Genomic DNA, 26,616 nt, shown 5'->3' on the forward strand with positions numbered 1-26,616 from the left:
TGCCCTTTTCACGAAGATCGGCTCCGCTCGGCGCCGGGTCGACGTCGCTGGGCGGCTCCGGTTCGGTGTCGCGTCGATCTGTTCCACTTGACGCCGTGTCGATGCCGTCGGGCGGTTCCGATTCGATGTCGCTGGCCGGCCTCGGCTCGATGTTGCGTCGATCTGCTTTACCTGACGCCGGGTCGATGCCGTGAGGCGGCTCCGGATGGATGTCGCTGGGCGGCCTCGGCTCGATGTCGTGTTCCGGCGTCACAGGGTCACGGTTCCCCCCGCTTCCGGGCGACTCTGGAGTGCGACCTCCACTCCCGACCTACGTCGGCTCCACCTCGGGTTCCGGCGACTCCGGAGTGCGATCTCCACTCCCGACCTCCTGCGCGCTTTACTTCAGCTTCCGGCGACTCCGGAGGGCGGACTTCACTCCCCCGTCGACGCCTCACCTCGACCTCAGGTGACTTCTACTCGACCTCCGGTGTCTCTCCACGACCTCCGTCGGCGCCCTCACTCGACCTCTAGCGGCTCCGGGTACGACGTCTGCCTTCTGTCAGCGCCGCTTCTCCACCTCGGGCTCCAGGTCTCCAGGCTTCTCGACGTCGGGTCTCCAGGAGGATTCCACCAAACAGGTCAGGAACTTGCTGCTGTTCTCCTTTAAGGCCTGTTCCGGCTGTTCAGGTCCTTAAGATGATTTTCTGGTCTTTATCCCACACAGGGCTTTAGGCTGGGCTTGGTCAGTAGGGACTAGTATCAAGGGTGGGTTTCTGGACCCCACTCCAGGCACAAGTTTCCACCCCTGCTGCCTTACTCCTTCCTCCTTCTGTTTCTCTGTCCTCTCTCCTCTCCAGTCAGGTGCCAACTGCCTACTCCAACTGCCAACTCTGAGCTGGCTTCCCAACATTCTAAACCTGCCTCACACTGTCACAGGGTTCTAGAATGTTCTGGAAGGTACTAGTAGGTTCCAGCTATGTCTCAGGTGACAATGGGTGGCCACCATTTTGTGTTTCAGGCCCTCAGACAGAAGTTCCAGGGGTAGGGAAAATGGCTCCCTGACCCTGCATCAACACTAAAAAGTCTGGTGGTTCCCAAAAAGGAAAAATACTAACAGGGTTTGAGGCAAAAGTGGGACAAAATAAATAATGATGAGGAGGGACCACCCAAAGGGCTGACAGGTCTAACACGCGTCCCCCCCAGCTGAAAGTGGGGAGAGCTACCCAACCCCTTGGGAGTTCTCATCACTAAGGCGGAAATACCTTGAGAGACCGTCTGCATTGGCGTGGTCCACTCCAGGCCGATGTTCCACCTGAAAGTCCATTCCCTGTAGGGAGATAGACCACCTCAACAACTTGGGATTCTCCCCCTTCATCTGCATCAGCCAACAAAGGGGTCTGTGGTCAGTCTGAACTAGGAAGTGCGAGCCAAACAGGTATGGCCGCAACTTCTTCAGAGCCCATACCACTGCAAAGGCTTCACGCTCTATTGCACTCCACTTCTGTTCCCTGGGAAGTAGTCTCCGGGATAGGAAGACCACGGGTTGATCCAGACCCTCTTCATTGAGTTGCGATAACACTGCCCCAATGCCATGTTCCGATGCATCCGTCTGGACAATGAACTCCTTGGAAAAGTCTGGGGCCCGTAGGACCGGGGCCTCGCACATGGCTTGCTTCAGTTTTACAAAGGCCTGCTGACAAGCCTCCGTCCAGACTACCCGTCGAGGTTGTTTCTTGGACGTAAGCTCCGTGAGGGGGGCCACAATGGTCCCATACCCCTTCACGAAGCGGCGGTAATATCCGGTGAGGCCCAGAAAAGCTCGGACCTCAGTCTGAGTCTTGGGGGGGTTCCCAGGCCATGATGGCCTCGATCTTCGCATGGAGGGGTTGCACCGCTCCCCTACCCACCAAGTGTCCAAGGTAAACTACCGACCCCTGCCCGATCTGGCACTTGCTGGCCTTGATCGTTAAACCAGCTTGTCTCAGGGCCTGGAGAACAGCTTGCAGGTGACGCAAGTGATCCTCCCAGCTGTTACTGAAGACGGCTATGTCATCCAGATAAGCAGCAGAGAAACTCTCCATTCCAGTGAGGATCTGGTTCACCAGACGCTGAAACGTGGCAGGTGCGTTCTTGAGCCCAAAGGGCATCACACAGAACTGGTAGTGGCCTTTGGGCGTGGAGAAGGCTGACCTTTCCCTAGCTCCGTCAGTCAGAGAGATCTGCCAGTACCCAGAAGTAAGGTCAAAGGTACTTAGATATTGGGCAGCTCCCAGCCGGTCAATCAATTCATCCGCCCTTGGGATCGGATGAGCATCAGTCTTGGTTACTGAGTTCAGTCCCCAGTAGTCCACACAGAACCTCAGTTCCGGTTGGGCACCCGGTGGTGCGGCTTTTGGTACTAGCACCACCGGACTGGACCAGGGGCTGCTGGAAGGTTCGATCACTCCTAGCTCCAGCATCTTAGTGACTTCACTGTGAATGCTGGCCTTCACCTTGTCTGACATCCGGTAGATCTTGGACTTCACAGGTGGGCTGTCTCCTGTGTCCACATCATGGACGCACAGGTGAGTCCTACCCGGAACAAGGGAGAACAACGAAGAGTACTGTCCCAGGACCTGGCGGCAGTCCTCCTGCTGTTCAGGAGTTAGAGATGGGGAGAGAATCACTCCCTCCACCGACCCATCCTTCTCTTGAGACGCAAACAAATCGGGGAGAGGCTCGCTTTCCACGTCCTCTGCTCCGTCAGTCACCATCATCAAAATGACTTCGGGCCTCTCGTGGTGGGGTTTGAGGCGGTTGGCATGCAGCACCCTGACGAGGGGTCTTAAGATCCACCAAGTAGGTAGCCTTACTCTTCTTCTCCAATACCTCAAAGGGTCCTGACCAGCGATCCTGGAGGGCGCTAAGCTCTCCTGGTTCGATCACCCACACCTTCTGGCCAGGCTCCAATTCCACCGGGTGAGCGTTGTGGTCATACCACGCCTTCATTACTGCTTGGCTGGCCTCCAAGTTGTCAGAAGCTTGCTTCCACAACTTAGCCATTTGGCTCCGGAAGGCCAGCATGTAGCTCACCACGTCCTGGGGAAGCTTTCTGGGAGTTCTTTCCCATCCGTCTCTCACCAGGCTGAGAGGTCCACGCACAGGGTGCCCATACAGAATCTCGAAGGGGCTGAAGCCCACTCCCTTCTGTGGCACTTCCCTGTAGGAAAACAATAGACAGGGTAGGAGGACGTCCCATTTCCTCCGCAGGCTTTCAGGCAGACTTCTGATCATGCCTTTCAAGGTCTTATTGAACCTCTCCACCAGACCATTGGTCTGGGGGTGGTAAGGAGTGGTGAACCGGTAGGTCACTCCACACTCCTTCCACATGGCCCGCATGTATGCTGACATGAAGTTGGTCCCCCTGTCGGACACAACTTCCTTGGGAAAACCCACTCGGGTAAAGATTCCCATCAGGGCCCTAGCCACAACAGGTGCAGTAATGGTCCTCAGAGGTATGGCCTCTGGGTACCGTGTGGCATGATCCACCAAAACCAGGATAAACCTGTGACCAGCTGTAGTAGGCGGATCTAATGGACCCACAATGTCGATGCCCACCCTTTCAAAGGGGGTGCTAACAACAGGAAGTGGTTCCAGGGGAGCTTTCAGCTTCACCCCTGTTTTCCCACTGGCTTGGCAAGACACACATGTCCGGCAGTAGGTGTCGGACGACACTTTCATTTGAGGCCAATAAAAGTGTGGGACAAGACGGGCGAAGGTCTTGTCTTGCCCCAGGTGTCCTGCCAAGGGGATCTCGTGAGCCAATTCCAGTAGGAAGGCTCGATAACGTTGAGGGACTACTAAGGCTCGTGACGATCCATGTAGGGGTGCCTTGGGTTCACTGTAGAGGAGGCCATCCTCCCAGTAAAGGTTGTAGTTCCCCTCAACGTTCCCTGCTGCCTGGGCTTCGGCCTGTCGCCTCAGTCCCTCAAGGGTAGGGCACTCCCTCTGGCCCTGGCAGAATTCCTCCCTGGTCGGCCCTCCCTCCACGTGCCACTCGGCCGGGATGGGTAGGTCCTCCAGTTTGGTAACATCCCCCACCGCGGACTCCTGGTCCACCACCTCCGGTGGCCTATCCGTCACACGGGGCGCGGATGCCGAGGCAGGCTCCTCCTGTCCTCGGTTCTTCCCTTGGTCGGCAGCTGGCTGTGCCTTTGTTCCAGGCTCCAGTCGAAACAAACTCCCTCTCCGGGTAGTCGCGGACCCTGTGCTAACACAGGCCCAGTCAGGTGTACCCAGCATCTCAGCATGAGTCCGGTATTCCACCTCCTTCCAAGCGTTGTGCGCCATATCATTCCCCAGCAGACAATCGACTGGCACGGCAGGGCTTACGGCAACTCGAAGTGAACCTGCAACCCCTTCCCATTCAAATGGAACCTCGGCCACCGGGTAGTGGCCGGTTCTGCCGTCAGCCATCGCGGCTGGGTGGAGTACATCGGGAATTACCTGCTCTGGAGACACCAGTTGGCTACGTACCATAGTCATACTGGCTCCTGTGTCTCTCAGAGCCTCCCCTCTTTGGCCATTAATGGTGACCCACTGCCCATACTTTATAGTATTTGCGGGCACCTGGATCTTACGAACCATCTCCCGTTCTCCCAGGGACACTAATGTGACACCCGCCCACTCCCTTCCCTTAGTTAAGGGCATCTCCTCCCCGAGCACTACACTAGCTACTCCGGGGGCCTTTCCTCCAATGGGAGGGGGTGGTCTTTTCGGGCACTTCGCATCTCCCTTATAGTGTCCGACGCCACCGCACTCAAAGCAATGGACAACCCTTGGCTGCTGACTCTGGCCAGGATTAGGGTTTCTGGGTGGGTTAGCCCTAGGGGTGAATCCTGTTCCCTTTCCTTGGAAATTATTTTGGGGGCCTTTAGAGAACTCCTTTTTCTTTTCCCCTCCCTCTTTCTTCTGGGGGGCGCCCTGTCCGGCCTTTTGAGTATCCCCTCCAGTCCCCCTTGTGGACACCCGGGTACTAGCCCAAATGTCCGCCTCCTCAGCAAGCTTCCGGGGATTGGTCAGCTTGCTATCCACCAGGTGTTGACGCAGTTCAGGGAAACATTTTTCGAGCAGGTGTTCCTTCAACATTAAATCAAACAACCCCTCGTAGTCCCTCACCTCACTGCCCTGAATCCAACCCTCTAATGCCTTCTTTGCATAGTCCAGGAAATCCACCCAATTCTGTGTGCCCAGTTTGTGGCTACCCCGGAACTTCTGTCTGTATTTCTCGGGTGTTAGTCCAAACTTTCTTACGAGCGCCACTTTCATGGTGGGGTAGTGGGTCTGCTCATCCTGCTTTAGGGCCAATAATGCATCCCTACCAGCTGGAGGCATGTATTTGTACAATCCCCCTCCCCAGTACTTCTCTGGCACCCCATGGGCCCTTAAAGAGACCTCATAGGCCGCTAGCCACTTGGCAATATCATCCCCTGCACTATAGCTAGCTACTATGTCTTTTGGCAGATAGGGTTTGGGTTCCCTGGTGATTTCTTTGTCTTTGCTGCCACCATTAGGAACAGTGTGTGCCCCGACTTGTAGGATCTGGAGATCTATTTCCCTCAGCCTCAACTCGTGAGCCATCCTCTGTCCCTCCTTCTCTTTCTCCAGCTCCGCCAACTTCCATGTGAGCTGTCTTTTCTCCCTCCGGTCAGTTAATTCTACTTCTGATAAGCCACCACTAGAGACAGTGCTGCCCTTCCTGGAAAGTGTTCTGGGCCCCGCTAACAGGTTCCCCACCTCAGGTTGGTACAACCCAGCCCCCTCGCTAACAGGCTCTCCATCCCTGTCCTCCTGCTCAGCCTTACTTTCCCGTCGTGCCTCCCCCCAAGCCCTCAAGCTGGTCTGGAGTTCACCCTTCTTGGCACCTTGGGGACAATACACCCCCTCTCTCGGACAAAACTCTCTGAGTTGGGCCACAGTATAAGTTTCCAGGTATTCCAACACAAACTCCATTTTGCCCACTCAGAATAGAAGACAGGTGTTTACAGAAGCTATGCAGGGGGGTACCTTTTGTAATACCTCCTCCCACCACCAGAAGTAAATTTGGAAAAAACAAAACTCAAAATTAGGAAGTCCGCTTTGAGAAAACTCCCGGTGTAGGCCTATGGACTACCCACAGTTATTGTCGAGTGGACGCAAGCACAGCTCGATCCCACCGCTGAACACCAATTATGTTAGAAAACCCCGGGCAACCGGGGTTAGCAGTCACCCGGTGTTTCCCAACACACACTGCGGTAGCTTGGCTCGAGCGGTAAGGAAGGCACCGTGTTAAGCGTACGTCACACCCTCACAATAACCATGCGTTCATCCGTTCCAAAAACGACTCTACACCGTAAAAATTTATGAAAGAATCTCTTTGTGTTTATCTTAATTTTTCTCTTAGTTGCAGGGTTATGACACAAATAGAATACAAAAGGATTTTCTTCAGAAATAGCAGGTCAATTAAATAATAACACTTTGCAGGTGCAATAAATAGGATTAGGTCATAAATACACAAGGAATAAATAGAGGTGCGATAAATACATAGGGCAAATAAATACTGTCAGACAATAAATACAAGGCAGGAATAAATACAGTCAGACAATAAATAACACCCCTTCCATAAATAATATAAGCAATCAAACAATTGCAAATCAGATCACATTTATGAGGTAGATTGATTTTACTATGCCCAAGTACAGCTTGTGGTCACTGGGGTGGCCTGGGGATGTCCCACCTAGAGTGGTCAAGGCTGGGGCCTAAGCTGAGGTAGAATGAGGGTAACCTAAGGTTCTGATTCTTCCAACTACACAGTCCCTCACACAGGTCCTTGCACCAGTCTCAGTTCACCCCCTAGCACTCTCAGGTTGGTCCTAACACCCCTCTAGCCCCAAGACTGGTCTTTTAGGGCTCCACAGGGCCTCAGATGCCCTTTCTACCACTTACTGCCCTTTTCACGAAGATCGGCTCCGCTCGGCGCCGGGTCGACGTCGCTGGGCGGCTCCGGTTCGGTGTCGCGTCGATCTGTTCCACTTGACGCCGTGTCGATGCCGTCGGGCGGTTCCGATTCGATGTCGCTGGCCGGCCTCGGCTCGATGTTGCGTCGATCTGCTTTACCTGACGCCGGGTCGATGCCGTGAGGCGGCTCCGGATGGATGTCGCTGGGCGGCCTCGGCTCGATGTCGTGTTCCGGCGTCACAGGGTCACGGTTCCCCCCGCTTCCGGGCGACTCCGGAGTGCGATCTCCACTCCCGACCTCCTGCGTGCTTTACTTCAGCTTCCGGCGACTCCGGAGGGCAGACTTCACTCCCCCGTCGACGCCTCACCTCGACCTCAGGTGACTTCTACTCGACCTCCGGTGTCTCTCCACGACCTCCGTCGGCGCCCTCACTCGACCTCTAGCGGCTCCGGGTACGACGTCTGCCTTCTGTCAGCGCCGCTTCTCCACCTCTGGCTCCAGGTCTCCAGGCTTCTCGACGTCGGGTCTCCAGGAGGATTCCACCAAACAGGTCAGGAACTTGCTGTTCTTCTCCTTTAAGGCCTGTTCCGGCTGTTCAGGTCCTTAAGATGATTTTCTGGTCTTTATCCCACACAAGGCTTTAGGCTGGGCTTGGTCAGTAGGGACTAGTATCAAGGGTGGGTTTCTGGACCCCACTCCAGGCACAAGTTTCCACCCCTGCTGCCTTACTCCTTCCTCCTTCTGTTTCTCTGTCCTCTCTCCTCTCCAGTCAGGTGCCAACTGCCTACTCCAACTGCCAACTCTGAGCTGGCTTCCCAACATTCTAAACCTGCCTCACACTGTCACAGGGTTCTAGAATGTTCTGGAAGGTACTAGTAGGTTCCAGCTATGTCTCAGGTGACAATGGGTGGCCACCATTTTGTGTTTCAGGCCCTCAGACAGAAGTTCCAGGGGTAGGGAAAATGGCTCCCTGACCCTGCATCAACACTAAAAAGTCTGGTGGTTCCCAAAAAGGAAAAATACTAACAGGGTTTGAGGCAAAAGTGGAACGAAATAAATAATGATGATGAGGAGGGACCACCCAAAGGACTGACAGGTCTAACAGAGGCTGTCACCCGATCCTAGATCTTAGCCCTCTCAAATACTTCCTGAGCAAATAAAAATTGAAGATACTCACCCTCGCCCTGGTTCTTTCTGCCCTAGATCCTATGGAGTGTATGGTGGCATTGGACCTGCAGGATGCTTATTTTCACATCCCCACTCCTGCAGGCCCACAAATTAAACCTACAGTTTAAGGTGGGCCTTGAGCACTTTCCCTTGCTTGCCCTTGGCCTCACCAGTGCCCCTTTATTGTTCACAAAGGTGATAGTGGTGGTCGCTCCCCATCTTAGGAGGTCAGGCCTACCTCGACAACTGATGGTGGGCTCGCCAAAGGTGGTCGCAGACAACCTACAGATGACTGCGAAAACCTATTGACATCGCTGAGGTTCTCAATCGACCTGATAAATTCACACCCGACTCTTGCAGAGACTCCCTTTCACAAGATCCTTTCAGACCTTTCTTCCAGGCCAGCGAGTTCAAGACGTTTGGGCTATGACCTCGATGTTTAAGCCCCTCTCATGGGGGGGGGGTCTCAGTGAGGATGGCTAAGAGGCTACTCTGTCTGCTAGCGTACTGGATCTAGTTTGCCAATGACACCAGATGGTGCAGGCAGGCTCTGCATTGGGACATGAAGTCTCAGTTGGCGTACAACCAGGGAAGTCTGTAGATTCCATCCAGTTTGTCGAAGGAGACTGCAAAAGATCTGCAGTGGTGGCTTCTTGATTGCAGTTAGACCAGTGGCAGACCCTTCTTATTCCATCCAGAGTTGATGGTGATGGACGCATCACTACTGGGTTGGGGAGGCCATCTGAGAGAAGTGCACATCAAAGGTCTCTGGTCTGCAGCAGAGACTGGTCTCGACATCCATTTGGAAGAGTTTAGTTCAATTTGCTTGTTGTTTAGGGCTAACGCCAAGAAAAAAATATTGTGTGCTGGAGTTTCCAAAAAGACTCTCTCTTGAAGACCCATTCTGCCTATAGTGGAGCACTGTACTCTTGTATGTCATCCTACCACCTCCCTCTACTGGGGACAAGTCATCTAGTTGCTCCAGATTGGGCCAGGAGAGCGTGCTACCTGAACTTTCTGGGCTTGAGAATCAGTGTTCCAATCGGGATGCCTCTTCATAAGGGCCTTCTGTTGATGTAGCAGTGCAGGGTCTTGCAACTGAGCCTGCGGAACCTGCACCTCCATACGTGGAGATTGAACAGTGATATTTGCTCCCTTTTAATCTTCCTCCAGAGGTTGTTGATATAAACCTTGCAGTCAGGCACCTTTCTACAAAATCTGTGTAAGCAGGCCTCTGGGACATGTTTGTGGCTTGGTGCATTACCTGCTAGTTGGACCCATTGTAGACAAAACCGTCATATGTCTTGTTCGCTTTGTTTTTAGTATAGCAAACTCTTGCTCAGCGCACCATTAAGAGTTACCAGTAGAGCCTCTCCGTGACCTCTCAGCCTTTCTGCATTTGCCGGACCAACCGTCCTTTATTCCAGACAACTGGTGGTACAGACTCAAGCAGCCTACGTACCAAAGGTGGTGACATCTTTTCACGTCGGACAAGCCATCAGCCTTACATTCCTTTTTTTGCTCTGCCTCGTTTCTCGAAAGAATAGGACTACCACCTGGACCTCAAAAGAGCAGAGAATTTTTATATTTATCATACCAAAAAACATCGAACGGATGATCATCTTTTTGGGGTTCTGTTATGTAAAGGACAAGACGGTACAGAAACACACCACCTCCCAATCAATGGTTCACTGTATTAAGATACATTGGCTAAGAAGTAGCCTCCTGAAGGCCTGAGGGTGTATTCATTAGAGCCAAAGCTGCTACCACTGAGTTGGGACACGGAATGCCTGACCTGGATATCTTTCAAACAGCTAGGTTGGAGTCCGAGCACACATGAAGCACTACTGCCTCGACAGTCCAGTCTGTCGAGATGGGCATTTTGCCTGCTCAGTCCTTCAAGACTTTAGTCTGAGCCATTCCACAGACCCACCACCTTAGGATGTACTGTTTTGGTATCTGTTCACAATGTGAGGAATTTGCTGTTAGAAGCATTTCTCAGAAGAACAAGTTACTTACGTTCAGTAATGCTGCTTCTGGTGAATATTCTAACCACAGATTCCTTACCACTGTCCCACCACCTGGTTCTACGGTATGGTCTCTTCCATCTAAACAGCTCCTAATTTAGGAATCTGCACACTAGTTCTTCAATTCACCGATGGGCTCTGCGTCTGAGGGCGCCATCGAGTTAATGGAAGAAACTGACGTCCGCATGGATGGGTGATGCTTACTTGCTGCACTTCTGGAATAGCATTAATGGAGAGTTGCGTGGCATCACCTACTAGCACACAGGAGCCTGCCCTGCTCTTCAGTTTTCTGGATCCAGCTGGTGCCAAGGGACATTAACAAGGTGAGAAATCTGCGTTCAGATAGTGTATCCCTTAGAAAGCGCGTTACCAAAAGGTGAGTAATGTAGTCTTTACTTGAATATGATAAAGAAGGAAGCAAGCAGTAAGAAGGTCTTGGCACTTTCTGCGATCAAGGCTTGTTGGTACCACAATCTGGTACTACACATTGTTCTCTAATTCTGAAACAAGTAATTTTTTTTTTTAACAAAAGTTTTAATATTTAGATTTAAAACATGTTAATAAAATAGCTTAAAATCTGTGTAATGGTTCAGTTTACTAAACAGTAGCTTCATTTCTGCCACTAGGTGGCAGCAGCACCTTGCAGGACGACCGCTGTATTCTAAAATTGCATTAAACTTCAGTTTTTCGACGGTAAACTGGGCAGGACGAAATCTGCAGGTATTAAGTTGGTTGCTTGTAAAGCACCTGCTGCATTCTTGATGCCTGCTCAGGGCATTAGTGTACTTCGCTTCGGTTAATTGCCGCTTCTGACTGAGGAGAGCGCGGCATCCAACCCCCCCCCCCCTTCATTACGATCTAGGGGTACTTTTAAACTCGAAAGAATGTTAAACTCGGATTCAGGAAAAAATGGCTAATATTCCAGTAAATCGGTTTCCATAAGGAGGAAGAAATTTTTTGATTTGTCACAATTATCCTTAACTTGCCACACAGTCTGGCGGATCCCGTCAATTTCGATGGGGCAGTCCTACTGTGAAGCATCTTTGTAAAAATATGACTGCCCCTCTGCCGAGGACATCAAACATTACCTCCCCTAATTTCACCACAAAGAAAACCTCATGTTCTTGAATCCTAACATGGACCGTGGTGATACTTGCGCCAGTGGAAACGCAGGTTATGGATAACTGCAAAGTGTATGAGCTATGGGAATCTTTCATTCTGGGGTCCATAAAAAGTTTTTTGTTTGTTTTGGAACCGAAATCTTAATTGCCATGTCGGCGAAAGAACGTGCTTGCTGCTACTCGACGGTGAGACGGACACAATGAGTGTAAAGAAAACCTCCCTTTCTGCAACACTACTGCTTCCAAGCCCCATCGCCTGCCACACTGAACCATTTTCGTACCCTAAAGTGAAAAGCATTGGCTTTGTTGAATTATACTGGCAGTGCTTTTCATTGAGGGACCTGTTTAGATACGTGCATCAGATGGACTTTAATGACCTAGATTAGGACTACCGGTCGTATCCAATTAACTGTTATGTATCTTAAAAATGTTCTGACAAAGGACGACAATACTTTCCATCTTTGCCCAGCAGGTGACCATGCCTTCACTGCCGCTTGCCAGAAGAATTAGACCTTTCGATAGTAATTTCTGTGCTTGGATGGAGGGAAGCTCTATAATACTGTGTCATGGAGGCTGACTACTGGTTCTGAAGGTTGCGGCACACTGCAGGGAAATTAATGTAACTTTCTCCTCTTATTTTCAAATGTATAAAACGGTTTCTTGTGGCTCATTCTCCAGTCCTGGAGGTCTCCTGTAGACCCAATGTTCAGTTCTCGGGTTCATACCTGAAATACGATGTCCAGTTCTACCGGCCTGGTCAAGAGTACATATTCTTTCCTGGAGGCCACAAGTCCAGAAGATAGGCATCCATTTTGCTGTCACATCAGGTGTCAAAGATGGCTGCTCATGTTCCATTGCAGTAGAAGAGAACACCATGACGGCCTTGATGTGTGTAATGCTCTGACCCGCATTGATGCTGTATAACTAATGTTATCTGTTTGTCCTCCAAAAGTTCTAAAAGCCTTCCCTGCTCCAATTCTTGAGTGAGGACCTCACACACCTAATACCAGACACTGTTCCCTTCCTATTTTCCAGGCCCTGCTCGGAGGCAATGAAAAGGCAGACGTGGCGACCTTCCACGACAAAGTGTGGCCAGCCATAAAGGACAAATACAACTCGGAGGTGAGTATTAAGGGGCTTGAAAATGTCTCACATCAGAAGATTGTTTCCACATGCATTTAAAGTGTTAGCTTGAAAGTGAGTATGTGTTCAATTAAGGAAAACGTGTTACTGTGGATTTGAGTGTGCACAAGGTGGGAACACCTACAAAGTACTCGCTGTACTGACCCCTGTGCTAGTAGGACTTAGTCCATCTTTTCTCCAGACTCGTGGCATATCCAGAGTTGCAGATGAGGCACCAGAGTATTGCTTTACAGAAAGTTAGTTTTGAGAGCGATGTACAGTTGTCTGGATACTCTGCCTCTTTAAGGCCTGTTGGCTCCTTTACCAAAGTCATTATCCCTCTGAGTAAGGTTTTGTGGGGGAATGTGTCGAACTACCGGTAGGAGTTTCTATGGTGGGAAAGCTTGTACCTGCTTGTGAGACCAGACACCTTTCAGCATTCTGACCGCTAGACCACCCACTGAACAGTGGATGTCAGTGATGTTGGATGGCTAATGTAGTTATTCCTAGAACTCCACACCTGAATACATTCGTGCTCATATGGGGAAACACACAAATGGACACATCTTCTCAGACAAACATGGATGCTAGTATATGTGTATACAGACTTAAAGGCACACACACATTCATGTGCAAAAGTGTAATGTGGGCTGCCATGGGAACTTCACCTCTTTTTCTTTTGTGTTGTTAAATGCACATATGTAATTACAGGACACGTCACCCTCTTGACCACTCTGAAGACAAGAACATTCTAATGACATGATGAATTACAACTGGTACACTTCTTTCCCTGTTCACTAGTGGGAAGACAGCCAACAACGTACTTGCCTGAATTCCATCTGTAAGCACCTCCTACACATTTGGCATTCAGCATGAGAGCCAAAGCTAAAAAGAAGAGAGCACAATCACATTGTTGACAGAAGTGTCAGTTTGCCGACTGTGTGAGCAGAAAAGCCATCAAACACAACTTTCCAAACCTCGTGTAGAATACAGTATGACCAGCAACTTTAGGGCATGGGGGTGCACAAGAAAGGAAAACTTCACAGTGGAGGTGAATTCACATTAGTCCAGAATATGCCTTGTGGTACGTGCTCAAAAGAAAATGTTACATTGGATTTGAGACTAGGATACAAAACATGTTAGAGCGTATAAGATAGGATGCATAAAGCACATCACTGGTATAGTGTCATTCTAGCCATCTGCTTTCATGGTCATCGATGGCCTCCTTCCTGGAACACTGTTGGTTTCCTCCACATGTGGGCCATCTTCGATGGGGCACGGCTTTCTTCCTGTGTTCACAGGTGTCCCCTGTAGCACTGCCTTTGTTCTTTCACATTAGTGTTTTTCTTTACCTAGGATTTGTCTACTTCCACAGTGCTAAATGGAACAGGAACCTTTTGGCAACGTGTTCCTCTGGCTACACCCTTCACTGGAGCATTCCTTGCTTCTGCTGATGGTGCCCCTTCTTAGGGGCAATGTTGTGAGCTTCCTTGCACTCATCTGAATGGTCCCTGGACTCCCGCTTCTTTATTTCTCCACATATGCCTCTTTTCTCGGACTGTCTCGCTTGCTTCTTGCAGTTCCCCCATCCATTCTCAGAGAAACTTTCTTGAAAGAGCAGTTCAAAAGACACTTGGACGCAAATCCTGCAAAGTAAAATGTTACTTGAGACGTTCAAATATTCAAAATTTCTTATGTGTTCTTATAACTGCTGATTCATCAGCTTTAAATAATCACCGGGTACCAGACTGGAAACTTTTTTCCCCAGCAATGCTCCCACACACCACTAGGTGACATTGTGCATCTCAGCTTTGGCTCCGTACTGCCCTGAGATTAACAGAGCGAAGGAGCATATAAGTGCGACCCCTGCATGCTTGTATCAGTTCAGTTTCTTCTGAGCTTCCGACACAGACCTGAATCTCTGCTCATAAATTATTGTGCTAGGGAACAATGCCCCTCCTAAAACGAGAGGTTTCAAACCATGCTGTGACTATAGAAAGCAGATGTTAGTCAAGGACCCATATGAGATGTTTCTGTTTTTTGTGCTTTGGGCACAGATTGAAGTTGTCCAACGAATGTGGTGTCATGCACCTGAAGGCTATCCAGGACCAGGAGGCAAAGCTGTTGTAGGGAGCTGGGTTTCTGTTGCAATACCCCCCTCCCACTTTTTGCGAGATTCCTGTTGCACTTTGACTTGATGTGCCCAGGGCCCCTGTCAATCAGGTTCCCAAGACCTGTTTTCTTTCCCAAAACTGTACCTTGTGCCCCGAATTAGACCTCTCAGGCTACATGCAAGTCCACTGTAAAAGGTACCATGGGTACTGTGACCTGGGATGGCCTCCAAGGGCTGCAGCACATATTGTGCCACTCATAGAAGTCCTGTACCTTAACATACACACACACACACACACACACAGCCATTGCAGGCTGCGTGGTTTGGTCAGAGAAAAGTGAAGTCGACATGGCACATATCCCTGTGTGCCGTGCCTAGAACTCACTGAACTCAGACCAATTTGTTTGGATCACAAATATTATTTAGTTATTTTATTTCTGGAGGGCCCGTTGCAGGTAAGTGAAATAATACTTATTCAGTGAATTACAGTTGAATGAAGGTTCAAATGCAGTTGATTGATTGAATTACAGGTAAGTCAACAGTTCGAAATTACTTTTTAGTTACTTTACAGATTATTGTACACATTACTTTTTAGATTATGTTTTAAGTTTCTTTTGCTAATCAGTGTGATATGCCTAGCTATCACACCGAGATATTTTCTAGACAAAAGGTAAGTAATTAATGTGTAGTACATTTGCAGTTTTTCAATGCTTCATTCAAACTAACTCCACACTTAGAAGAATTTAAGGAAGAGCAATCATGCAATCCTATGGAATGAGATGAAGTTAACAGTTTGCAGGTAAGTACTTATTTGTGGGAGATGGCATTCTGGGGCTAGAACCAGGGCTCCCCCAGGGTCGAGGATGCACTCTCAAAACACCCTCAGCTGCACTAGGGCGGCCGGGTGCAGAGTGCTGAGGCCCAATGTTATCCAAAGGGGGACAGGAGGGGCCTCTAGTTGGTGGCTGCTCAAGAACAGGCCACAAGGTTGTGAGAGCAAAGCTCCTGGACCTAAGCTCAGGGCAAAGGACTGAGCTTCACTGAGAATCACTCCTGAGGCGGAAGCCGGGAGAGTATGCTCTGTGTGTGTTTTAAAATTGCTGTATCTTGCTGCTTTTAATTCACGTTCACTCACCCCTGGGCACTTTCCCTTAAACTGCCTTAAAGTCCCCTGCACAACGGATTCCAGCGCTGTTGCAGGCAGGGAACAATCATCGCCGCCATCGCGCGCTCGATCCCCGGGCCACGCCCACTTTCTGATGCCACGCCCACCGAACCTTTAAAAGTCGCGCTGACTTACTAAACCTGGTTATCCGAAACCAGTGCTCCAGACCTAGCAAATGCCCTTCCCCCTAATTACAAAATCATTAGGCGGAGTTGCTGTGAAATTCAGGGATTACCTAACATGCCTCACTGAACCTACAACTGTCTATATTGAACATCAGACCCTACCATTCAAAGTACTTTTTGAGGGCCTTACCATCATAGCCGGTGCAGTTATATATAATCCCCAGGACAACAAGCCAGTCTTGGCGCCAAACTATTGAATCAACTGCTACCACTCTGTCTAAAAAACAAAAACTATACGGTTGTTGGCGATTTCAACATCCATTATGAGAAAACTGATGCCCCAGGATCTTCCCAATTGGAATATGACATGGGAATTCTCCAACTAAGACAGTGGATAGTGGGTCCCACGCACTTAGCTGGCCACACCCTAGACCTACTATTTACCAATATAAGAGAAATCCTCCCCCTATCCTGGTCAGACCACTCCATGATATCCTTCTCATTTAAACTTCCTAGTAAACCTCCGAAGCCTAAAACAGCCACTCTCATCTCTAATAGAGCTTGGAGGCTAATCAATTAATCAAACTTTGAGAACTATTTCTGTGAAGTGGACGCTACACCACCGGACGATTCCCCTGTCTGTAACGACGTCGCCCTATTAGATGCCGGAATACGACAAACATTAGACAAACTAGCCCCCATGCGGGAATCCAGGAAAAAAACCATAACAGAGAAATGGTACACCCCCCACCTAAATTTTTTTTAAAAGGATTGCCAAAAACATGAACACTTATGGAGACAGAAGAAAGACAGTGAAGCAAGACTAAATTATACCAACAAACGGAAGCAATATATTTCGGCCATTAAAGATGCAAAGAAGGTCTATTTTACCCAACGCATTCAGGAGAACAGTAACTCAGCTAAAGAACTGTTCAGAATAGTTAAGGAGCTTAGTAAACCTTCGAGCATCTCACAAACCCTCACCCCTTCAACTGAGGCTTGTGAGCTTATTAGCACCTTCTTTTCTGATAAAATCAAAAAAATATATTCCACCTTCACCCCCCTAAATACCTTCAGCACCCCAGACAATCCTTGCAAGACTGTTATTTCATCAGAAAGATGCAAAGACCAATCAGACCCACGCAATGCACCTCGCCTAACCAGTTTTGAACCACTCTCTGAAGAAGAGGTCTTAGCGGTATTGAACACAGTCAAATCCGGTTCCCCCTCGGACCCCTGTCCCCACTTCGTGTTCTCTAGAATCGCACCCACGCTCTGCCCCCTCGTCACCCAACTCTTCAATAAATCACTAGTCACTGCCATCTTCCCTGAGGCATGGAAACACGCCTTCGTGACCCCCCTTCTGAAGAAAGCGGGATCTGATATTCTCAATCCAGAGAACTATAGACCTCTCCCAGCTCCCTTGCCTCTCCAAAGCCTTGGAGAAGTTGGTCAACGTACAATTGACTAGGTATCTAGAAGACAACTCTCTTCTGGATCCCTCCCAGACTGGTTTTAGAGCTAACAACAGCACCGAGGCAACGTTGCTGGCAGTGTCGGACAGTGTCAGATCCTCCACCGATCAAGGTGGAGCAGTGGCACTGATACTGCTTGACCTGTCAGCGGCGTTTGACACGGTATCCCACGACTGCCTGCTGAACATACTCCTTAGTAAAGGAGTTCAATCTACAGCACTGAACTGGATTCAATCTTTCCTAAGCAACCGTACCCAGGCAGTGCATATGGGCCGGTTCTACTCAAAACCCAACCCCATCGGCTGTGGGGTCCCTCAGGGGGCCTCACTGAGCCCCACTCTTTTCAATGTCTATATTTCATCCCTGGCTGACATTGGAAGGAAGTGGGGCATTGGCATCTGCTCTTACGCAGATGATACACAGCTGATGGTGACCATGAACGAAGGGCCCGAGATAACCAAAAACAAGCTACATGCCTGCCTCTCCGAGATGGCCCAATGGATGCACAACCATTGTCTAAAACTGAACGCTGGCAAATCGGAGATCCTCCTGTTCGGTGGAGCCAAACGTGTGTGGGACGCCACATGGTGGCCACCTTCACTGGGATTGGCCCCCATTCCCAAACAACACGCCAGAAATTTGGGAATCATTATGGATGATGCCCTGTCCATGAAGGATCATGTTCGCTCCCTCTGGGGCAAGGGTTTTGCTATATTAAAACTCCTCGCAAGGACCTATTGGTCAGCCGCCTAGACTATGGCAACGCACTATTTGAAGGGATGAATGAACAACTATTCTCCCGCCTACAGGTCCTGCAAAATCAGGCGGCCAAACTGGTCTGCAATAAAGGCAAACGAGACTCTGCATCGGAATGCCTAAAGAAACTCCACTGGCTTCCGATGCGTCAGAGGTCTGCCTACAAACTGCTTAGCCATGCGCATAGAGCTTTACATAAAACTGGCCCTACAATTCTTCAAGGGAAAATTGAGTTCTATGTTCCCAACAGGAATCTACGGTCGAGTCAATCAGCCCTGGCCAAACTCAAACGAATCTATAAAGTCAGAACAGGCGGTCGCGCCTTTTCCTACCTGGCAGCCAAAAGGTGGAATGAACTACCTACCGACCTAAGACACACTATAAACTACCTTCAGTTCCGAAAAAAACTGAAAACGCATCTCTTTCACAAAATGTAACCTTCCAGCATATGCCTTCAGTAGTCCCTCTTGGTTCACAGCGCCGTGATATCCCTTGGGATGAGTGTCGCGCTCTATAAATACCGCAAATAAATAAAGGGGGATCCAGTTTAGCACACAAGGTGTGCCCACAGAGGCAGATGGGCGGCTGGGTGCTGTTTTGATGTCGGGTGTCCTGTTTTCAGTAGGAGTTGCCGGTTTTGGATTTTGGCTGCAGGCTCGGTCCAGGAAGACTTCCGGGGGAACCAACAGCTGGGCAGGTAAGTTGGCGGGCTCGGGACGTAGATGCACCTCAGGTTCTCTTCTCCTGGGCGCAGGGATGAAGGGGTGTCTTGAGGTTGGATTTCACCTTATCGGGCCACTGGATGTTTGGGGTTCTCCGTGCAGAGGCTGCAGGTGACGTAGGTGAGTCCTGGAGGGATGAACCCACGGTGGACTCAGACTCTGGAGCACCTCGCGGGGAACAGTGGGCCGTCCGGATTCAGGCCGTAGGCGTCAGGTGCAGTGGTGGTTCCAGGCGTCGGGTTTCTTTGTCCTCAGCAGGCTCAGAGTTTGTCTTGGGAGTTTCTTTTGAACAGAGCTGCTGGTCACAGGAGATCCGGTCTATGTTGAAGGCAGTCAGTCCTCCCAGGGTTCTGGAGGTCGCTGACTGCAGAACAAGGCGACTTTTGGAGCAGGATCACTGGAAACTGCAGACGGGCCGGAATGGCTGGGGCCAAGTCAGTTTTTCTCTCCAGTCTCCTCTGCTGGGTGTCTTGTTTGGTCCTCCTTCTTAGGTTGCAGGAATCTGTCTTCTCGGTTCAGGGGTCCCCCCCTAAATACTGTATTTAGGGAGTGTTTTAGGGGTCTCGAAGCTTGTTTCCGGTCCAGGGAAGACATGGCTTGGCAGTTCGGGCTGGACTGTTCCCATGAGGCACAGGGTCAGACTGATTTGCATATGGCCATATCTGAACTGGGGTGGTGGAGTGAGCTAAAGAATGATGGTGGATTAAACCCAGATCAGTTGACTGGGGGTGAGTGCTTGCAATGTTCACCACTCCGTCCATCATCACCTTTTGGTTTTGCATAGTATATGCAGAGCCAGCTTCCTACAGCTGTATCACTGGACATAAAGTCACAGCCCTTGCAAAAACTATGCTCCTGCACCAAGGCACAGACTCTATCTCCCTAAGCTGCTCCACTGAGACCTCGAATTCGCAGTGTAAGTCTTCCAGTAAGTCCAAACGAAACACAAAAAAATGCAGCAGCATTCAATCCCATCTTGACAGTCTGTGTCCAAAAAGAAGGTACAATGACGTCATGATTTCCATCGGTCTCTCTATGGGTCCCTGGTCATGGGGCAGATTCCTCAAGTTATACTGGTGAGCCCAAGTTTTCCAGGGCATTAGCCACTTCACAACAGGTTTAAGCTGTGAAAGAGATAATGCTACATAATTTTGGTGAGCCACAAGGAACCACAGGAGTCTCCCAGTTGTGATTCTGCCAGCAGATCTATCCTCCGTCCCATTTGACCCCTTGGAACCCAATCTGGCCACATACATGCTCTGGTACAGACGTCCACTCTGGCATTTGCTGGTGAAGAGGATCTGGTGCTGATCCAGAGTCTGACACCAAACTGACTTCAGGCCATTCTTGACCACTGTCCTGCTACGAGATTGCAAAAATACAACTGGTAGTCATTCAGTAAGTCTCTCATCTAATGCCTCTACCATGGTGGACACATCAGCAGAGGCTCCATTATTTCTACATTTCACACTATCTTTCCCAGCTGTATGAAAATGAAGTCTGACATTCTTAGTAAGTCATGTATTACCTACTGGATCAGCCTGTCAGTTGATTCCCTTGTGTTCTACTGCAGCTTCCCATTGTGTTTGAAGAACAACTAGAGCGCTAACAATTTTACGTATAACAGAAAAATGGCACACCTAAAGCCATGTTGATTGAATCAAACTGGCAAAACTTAAAGCATTTAATTTAGAAAGGAGCAAAATGGGGGGGGGGGGGTTCAGTTTGTCATAGAAATTGTGGTCGGTGCTGTAGAAAGAAAAATTAGGACCCATTTTTAGTGAGTTCTTAAATATCTTCCTGTTCTATTTCAGTAAAACATTCTGGCATGCAGACTGAAACGTGTACTTTCAACTCCAACAACAGACTGCCACTTAACTCCCTGGTGATCAGCAGCTTTACTACAGTGTTCTGATGAGTAATTAGGGTGCTAACATGTTGAATTTATGCCAAAAGTGTGGCACATCCGAACGCCATCTTGATGGAATCAAAGTTGAAAACTGAAAGCATTTTCTACTGAGGACACTACAGTAAATGAGAAAATTAGGGCACTTCATAACGAATAAGTCTCCCAAGACGGCCACCAGAGAAAAAAAAGTCCATCTATAGCACAGCTATCACCCAAATGTAGCCCAAGTATAGTCCAAGGACAGAAGTGTGTCGTACTCATACTTTTTTTGTTTGTTTGCAATTTCTTATAGCTTAGACTTGACCCGAAGGTATAGTAGTGCTTTACATGAACATCAGTTGCATTACACAAGGACACATTCATTTTGTTTTTAGACAGGGGGAGATTAAGTGAGTTGCCCAGAATCTCAGGATGTCGATCTGATGCCAAAACTCGAACCTGGTTTCCCAGATGCAAGTCTCCAGCTCTGGACACAACACCACATCTTCTCCCCTATGTGTAACATATAACCAAGTGATCAACTTGATTACAAAAATAAGGATAGCAAATTATTAAAAAATGCTTTGTCGCTATTTGAGAACTCAGAAAATATATCCTCATTTTAGTTGTTTAGAGCACTAACCATAATTTCTATGGGAATAAGACCTTCTCATGGAGGAGAGTGCAGAGGCAACAGGTTGACCACGCTGGGCAGTCTGAAGTGGCAGTGGCAGTACAACAGACAATGAAGGGCAGGGGAAACAAACAAATTGTACAGTACAGCCCAGAGAGGCTGTGGTAGTATAAAAGACTATTGAGGGCAGAAGGAAGAGGCAGTGGCAGTACAACCATTCATGCCAACAGACCAGATTGAGGCAGGAGACTCCTGATGTTTTTAAGCCCAAAAGGGCTTTATTTTATCTGTCTCCTGCCAAAGATCTCCTCTTTTTCAATTTAAGTCAATGGGGAAAATCAATTCCCCAGGTTTTTTTTCTCAAAATCTTCCTCTTACCAAGTTCACAATGTTAGCAAGTAAGGTACAATGGATCACCGAGGGTAGGAGGAATGGGGTAGGGGCATGGAATCTGATAACAGAGGGAGATCGTCAAAGGCACCAAACAGACCTTACAGGGCAGGCATAAGTTGTTGCAGGAGCACAATAAACAAGACCGGGCAAGCTGGACAGTAGTGCAGCACAACAGACCATGGAAAGCAATGGGAGGGGACAGGGCCATGCACATGAACAACAGAGAGCAGAGGGGAAAGAGGCAAGGGCAGCAATCAGACCATACCAGTTAGACAGGAGTGACAGCTGCAGAATAAGACCATGAAAGACAGGAGGGAGGGGCAGCGGCCTGACAGCAGACAAGACAGGAGGGAGGGGATAGGGGTCTGCACACAGAGGGCAGGAGCAGCAAGCTGACCATGGAGGGCAGTCTGGTACTGGAAACTCAACACACTATGTAGGGCAAAAGTGAGACTATAATGGCATAGTCCCCGACAATGGAGGGAAGGTGGGAGTGGGTCAAGGTCAGCAAGCTGACCACACAGGACATGTGGGAGGGGCTGAGGCAGCACAGCAGCCATGGTGATTGTAAGAAGCTGAGTTTCTGTTTCGGCACCTCTCCACGTGTTGCCAGACTAATCATGCACTTTGATTCTGTGTGCCCTGGGTCCCTGCTAATCAGGTTCCCAGGGCCTGTGTTCCCTCAATTGGCACCCCTCAGGCCATATGTGCCCATGGTGCCTTGTTAAAGGTACCATGGGTACCAAGGGCACTGTGGCCAGGGGAGGCCTCTAAGGGCTGCAGAACTTATTGTGCCACCCTTAGAGGCCCTGTACCTTTACAAACTCACACTTCCATTGCAGGCTGCATGTTTTGGTGCAGAACAAAGTAAAGAGTCGACATGGCACCCAATCCTGTGTGCCATGTCTACCACCCACTGGCCCGACATAGGTCAGCCACTCCACTAGCTGGGTGCACTATACCATTGGTGAGGGCACAGGTGCATGAGCCCTGCAACTATGTTGTCTAGACCACTTCTTAGACATTGTAAGTGCAGTAATGCCGTTAAGAGTATATGGTGCTAGAAGTTTTTCATTACAAACTCCACAGCACCATAATGGCTTTACTGAAAACTGGGAAGTGTGGTATCAACCATCTCAGCACATTAAACCCACTCTGATGCCAGTGTGGAATTTAATGAAAAATGCACTCTGAGATCATCTTAGAGATTCCCCCTGAAAAACGACCAGCCTCTGGTGGGTTCCATGACTGGTACACACCAGCCTGCCACCACACAACATTCACGCTCTAAGCCCAGAAACAAAGCCTTTCCTGGGAGGAGATGTTCACACCTCCCACAGGCCAGGAAGCGCTATCTGTGGCAGGGGAGCTTCAAAGATCTTGCTGCCTTTGTAATGCGAACCTTCGCCTCTCCTGCTACCAGGAGCAGGCCCGCTTTGTGTCTCTCCTCCTTTTCGGCTGGAAGGCAGATGGGAAAAATTTGCCTGGCCAGAAGGTGTGCCCACCTCTTCCAACCCCACCCCTCAGGTGGGGGAGGCGAGGTGAAGACCACTTTTCAGTGCCCGCCATCTTGCAGGCACTCCCCAATCAGGGTTAGGGACTGTGCCCACTCCCCCACGTGGGGTGAGCACACCAATGTTGTAGTCACCCTAAGGTCAGTAGCCCATTGCCTAATGACCTTGAGACCCCTAAAACGCCCCCTAAATACAGTATTTAGGGTGCAGCCCTGAACCAAGAAGACACATTCACGCAACCTAAGAAGAAGGACGAAAGAAGAAGCCTAGCAGAAGAGACTGCAGAGAAGAAGTGACTTCGCCTCAGCCCTACCGGCCCGCCTGCAGTTTCCTGAGATCCTGCGCCAAAAGTCGCCTTGACCTGCAGCCAGCGACCTACAGAACCCTGGGAGGACTGACTGCCTTCAACAAAGACCGGTTCTCCTGTGAACAGCAGCTCTGTTCAAAATAAACTCCCAAGACAGATTCTGAGCCTACTGAGGACAAAGAAACCCGATGCCTGGAACCACCACTGCACCAGACGCTTACGACCCGAATCTGGGTGGCCCACCGGTCCCAGCGAGGTTCCCCAGCGCTCCAGAGCCTCGGACCACCGTGGGTTGACCCCTCCAGCACTCCCCGACGTCGCCTACAGCCTCTGCATGGAGACACCGCCACAACCGCGAGTGGCCCGGTAAGGTGAAATCCGACCTCAAAAGACACCTCTGAATCCAGCAACCCGGTGCCCTGGAGAAAAGAACCTGAGGTGCACCTACGTCCCTGAGCCCTCCAACTTACCTGCCCAGCTATTGGTTTCTACCGGAAGTCTTTCTGGACGGAGAATGAAGCCAAAATCCATAACCGGCTACTCCTATTGAAAACAACAGGGCACCCAATGCCAAAACAGCACCCTGCCGCCTCTGCGGGTGCTCTTTGCGTGCTAATCTGTATCCCCCTTTTCCCTGAGCCTAACACCAGGAGCTTTGCTCCCACAACCTTGTGGCCTGCTTTTGAGGAGCCACGAACCGGAGGCCTCCTATCCCCCATTGGATAACAGTGGGCCTCAGCACTCTGTACCCGGCAGCCCTAGTGCCGCTGAGGGTGTTTTAAGAGTGCATCCTTGACCCTGGGGGAACCCTAGTTCTAACCCAAGAGTACCAACTCCCAAACAAAGTACTTACCTGTTAACCAATAACTTTGTTACTGTCCATAGGAATACATTGACTGCTTTTCCTTGAAAAATGTTTCAAGTGTGGAGTTGATTTGTATTAAAACCTGAAAAACTGCAACTGTACAAAAACAGATATACTTACCTTTTCTCTAGGAAATGTCCCAGTGTGATATCTAGGCATATCACACTGAGTAGAAAAAGTAACTTAAAAAGTTAACAAAAAAGTAACGTACAAAGTAATCTGAAGAGAAACTAAAAAGTAATTTCGACATTTTGGCTTACCTGTATTTAAATCAACTGCATTTGAACCTGCATTCAATTGTATTGTAAAAACATTGCATAAGATTTTGCAAAGCATTTGTTTTACTTACCTGCACCAGGCCTGGCTTGGTTGAAGAAATAAAATAACTCAATAATATTTTTTATACAAACAAATTGGTCTGAGTTCAGTCTTAGAGGTGTGACATCATTTGCTGATTGAGTGTGTACAACAAATCCTTAACACTACCCTCTGATAAGGCCTTATTGCTTGCCCACACTACCACAAATAGAGAGTTAGGTGCTATCTACGTTTACCTCTGCCTACCTTTGGGGTTCCACTCAACTCTGTGCACACTATACCTCATTTTGGTATAGTATATACAGAGCCAGCTTCCTACAGTGAACAAGAGGGAGGGGGCAGGGGCATGCACAAAGGACCATGAAGGACAGAAGGGAGGGGCAGTGGCTGGACATATACAAAGGAGGGCAGGGTAAGGGGCTTCACAACAGACTGCACAGGGCCGACAGGAAGTGCAGTTGCAGCACAATAAAGCACGGAGGGCATAAGGGAGTGGCAGCAAAATGGACCATGGATTACAGGAGGGATGGGTTGTGGGGCATGGAACTTGGACAGGCAGGGTGGAGGTGGCAGGGACATGCGATAGCTATCTGACCATGCTAGGCAGATGGGAGGGGCAGTGGCAGCTTAACAGAACACTCGAGGTAGATAGGGGGGTGGCAGGTCCATGGAATATGGTTGTCAAAAGGAGGGAACAGGGCCATGCACACAGACATCGGAGGGCAGGAGGAAGGAGAGTAGGGGCAGCAAGCTTAGCACAGATGCTAAGCAGGAGGACAATGATGGGGCATAGAATTGGGGAACGGAGGGCAGGTGGAGTGGGCAGGGACTTCAAGCTAAATATAGGGCATTGGCAGCAATAGGACATGTAGGTCAGGAGGGAGGGGGCTGGGCCATTGACTCAGACAACCAAGAGTAGGGAGGGATTGGATGGAGCAGCAAGCTAACTTTTAAGGGCAGGCAGGAAGGGAAGTGGCAGAACAGCCACACATGGTTGTAATGATGGATCAGGGTCATGGACTTCGACAGTGGATGGCAAGGAGGAGGGGGGCAGGAGAACAAGCTCTGGTGGGGGCAGCACAATCCCAGGCCTTGCCCTGCATTCAACCCCCCTCCCCCATGTGCAATGTGATGGGCATTTTACTTGACCATAGAAATTCACTGAAAAAACAAAGGTTACAGGTACATTCTAGTTAGGCTCAGATTTCACCCGTACAAAACTAGTGAAATTAAACAGTTATAGTTACCTGAGCTAACTATAACTTACGCCCCGCAATGCACTGCTTATGACCTCACATATGACGACATGCATGATATGGTCAGTGACATCACTGACATCGTCCAGTAGAGTATTTTCTAAACCTTTGAGTGTTAAACATATATACTAAGGTACTTCAAAAGTTAAAATACTATACTTTGTGTACTACTGAGTGATACTATATCTAACATATATTATGTGAGTGGCGGTATGACTGTGTATCCTTCTGAGTGGCTGTACAGGTCTGTGAGTGGCGGTATGGGTAAATAAGTGGGTGTGAGAGTACCTGTATGGGTGAAGAAGCATGTGTTTGAGTAGCTATATGGGTGTGGAGGTGGCTGTGTGACTGACTGCATGGGTAAGTGAGTAGGTGTGTGATCTGACTGCATGGGTGAATGAGTGGCTGTATGGAGAGTGACTGTGTAAGTGGCTGTATAGGTGACTGAGAATGGGGAATTGATGTTAGAAATAGTATCTCTCAGTAGTACACAAAGTATAGTAATTTAACTTTTGTAGAACCTTAAAATATATGTTTAACACTCATAAGCGTTTAGAAAACACAATCACTGGATGATGTCATCAGTGACATTAGTTGAGATGTCTTGAGTGACATAATTGACGACGTCATAAGGGATGTCAGTCAAATTTTCTTTATTCGGTTCTTTTTGCAACCATAAAACAGGACATC

The 26,616-nt window shown here is 49.3% G+C and overlaps 1 protein-coding gene across 1 annotated transcript in view; it reads left to right on the forward strand.

Moving 5' to 3' along the window:
* The window catches only part of PRKCSH (PRKCSH beta subunit of glucosidase II), a 377,155-nt gene that overhangs the window by 85,106 nt on the left and 265,433 nt on the right, over positions 1-26,616 (forward strand). Inside the window, exon 9 of the mRNA XM_085600555.1 lies at positions 12,309-12,395. Coding sequence (XP_085456681.1) covers positions 12,309-12,395 — 87 coding nt within the window. The remainder of the gene's footprint in view (positions 1-12,308; positions 12,396-26,616) is intronic.

The sequence above is a fragment of the Triturus cristatus genome, chromosome 4_2, assembly GCF_964204655.1.
Source record: "Triturus cristatus chromosome 4_2, aTriCri1.1, whole genome shotgun sequence".
NCBI lineage: Eukaryota > Metazoa > Chordata > Amphibia > Caudata > Salamandridae > Triturus > Triturus cristatus.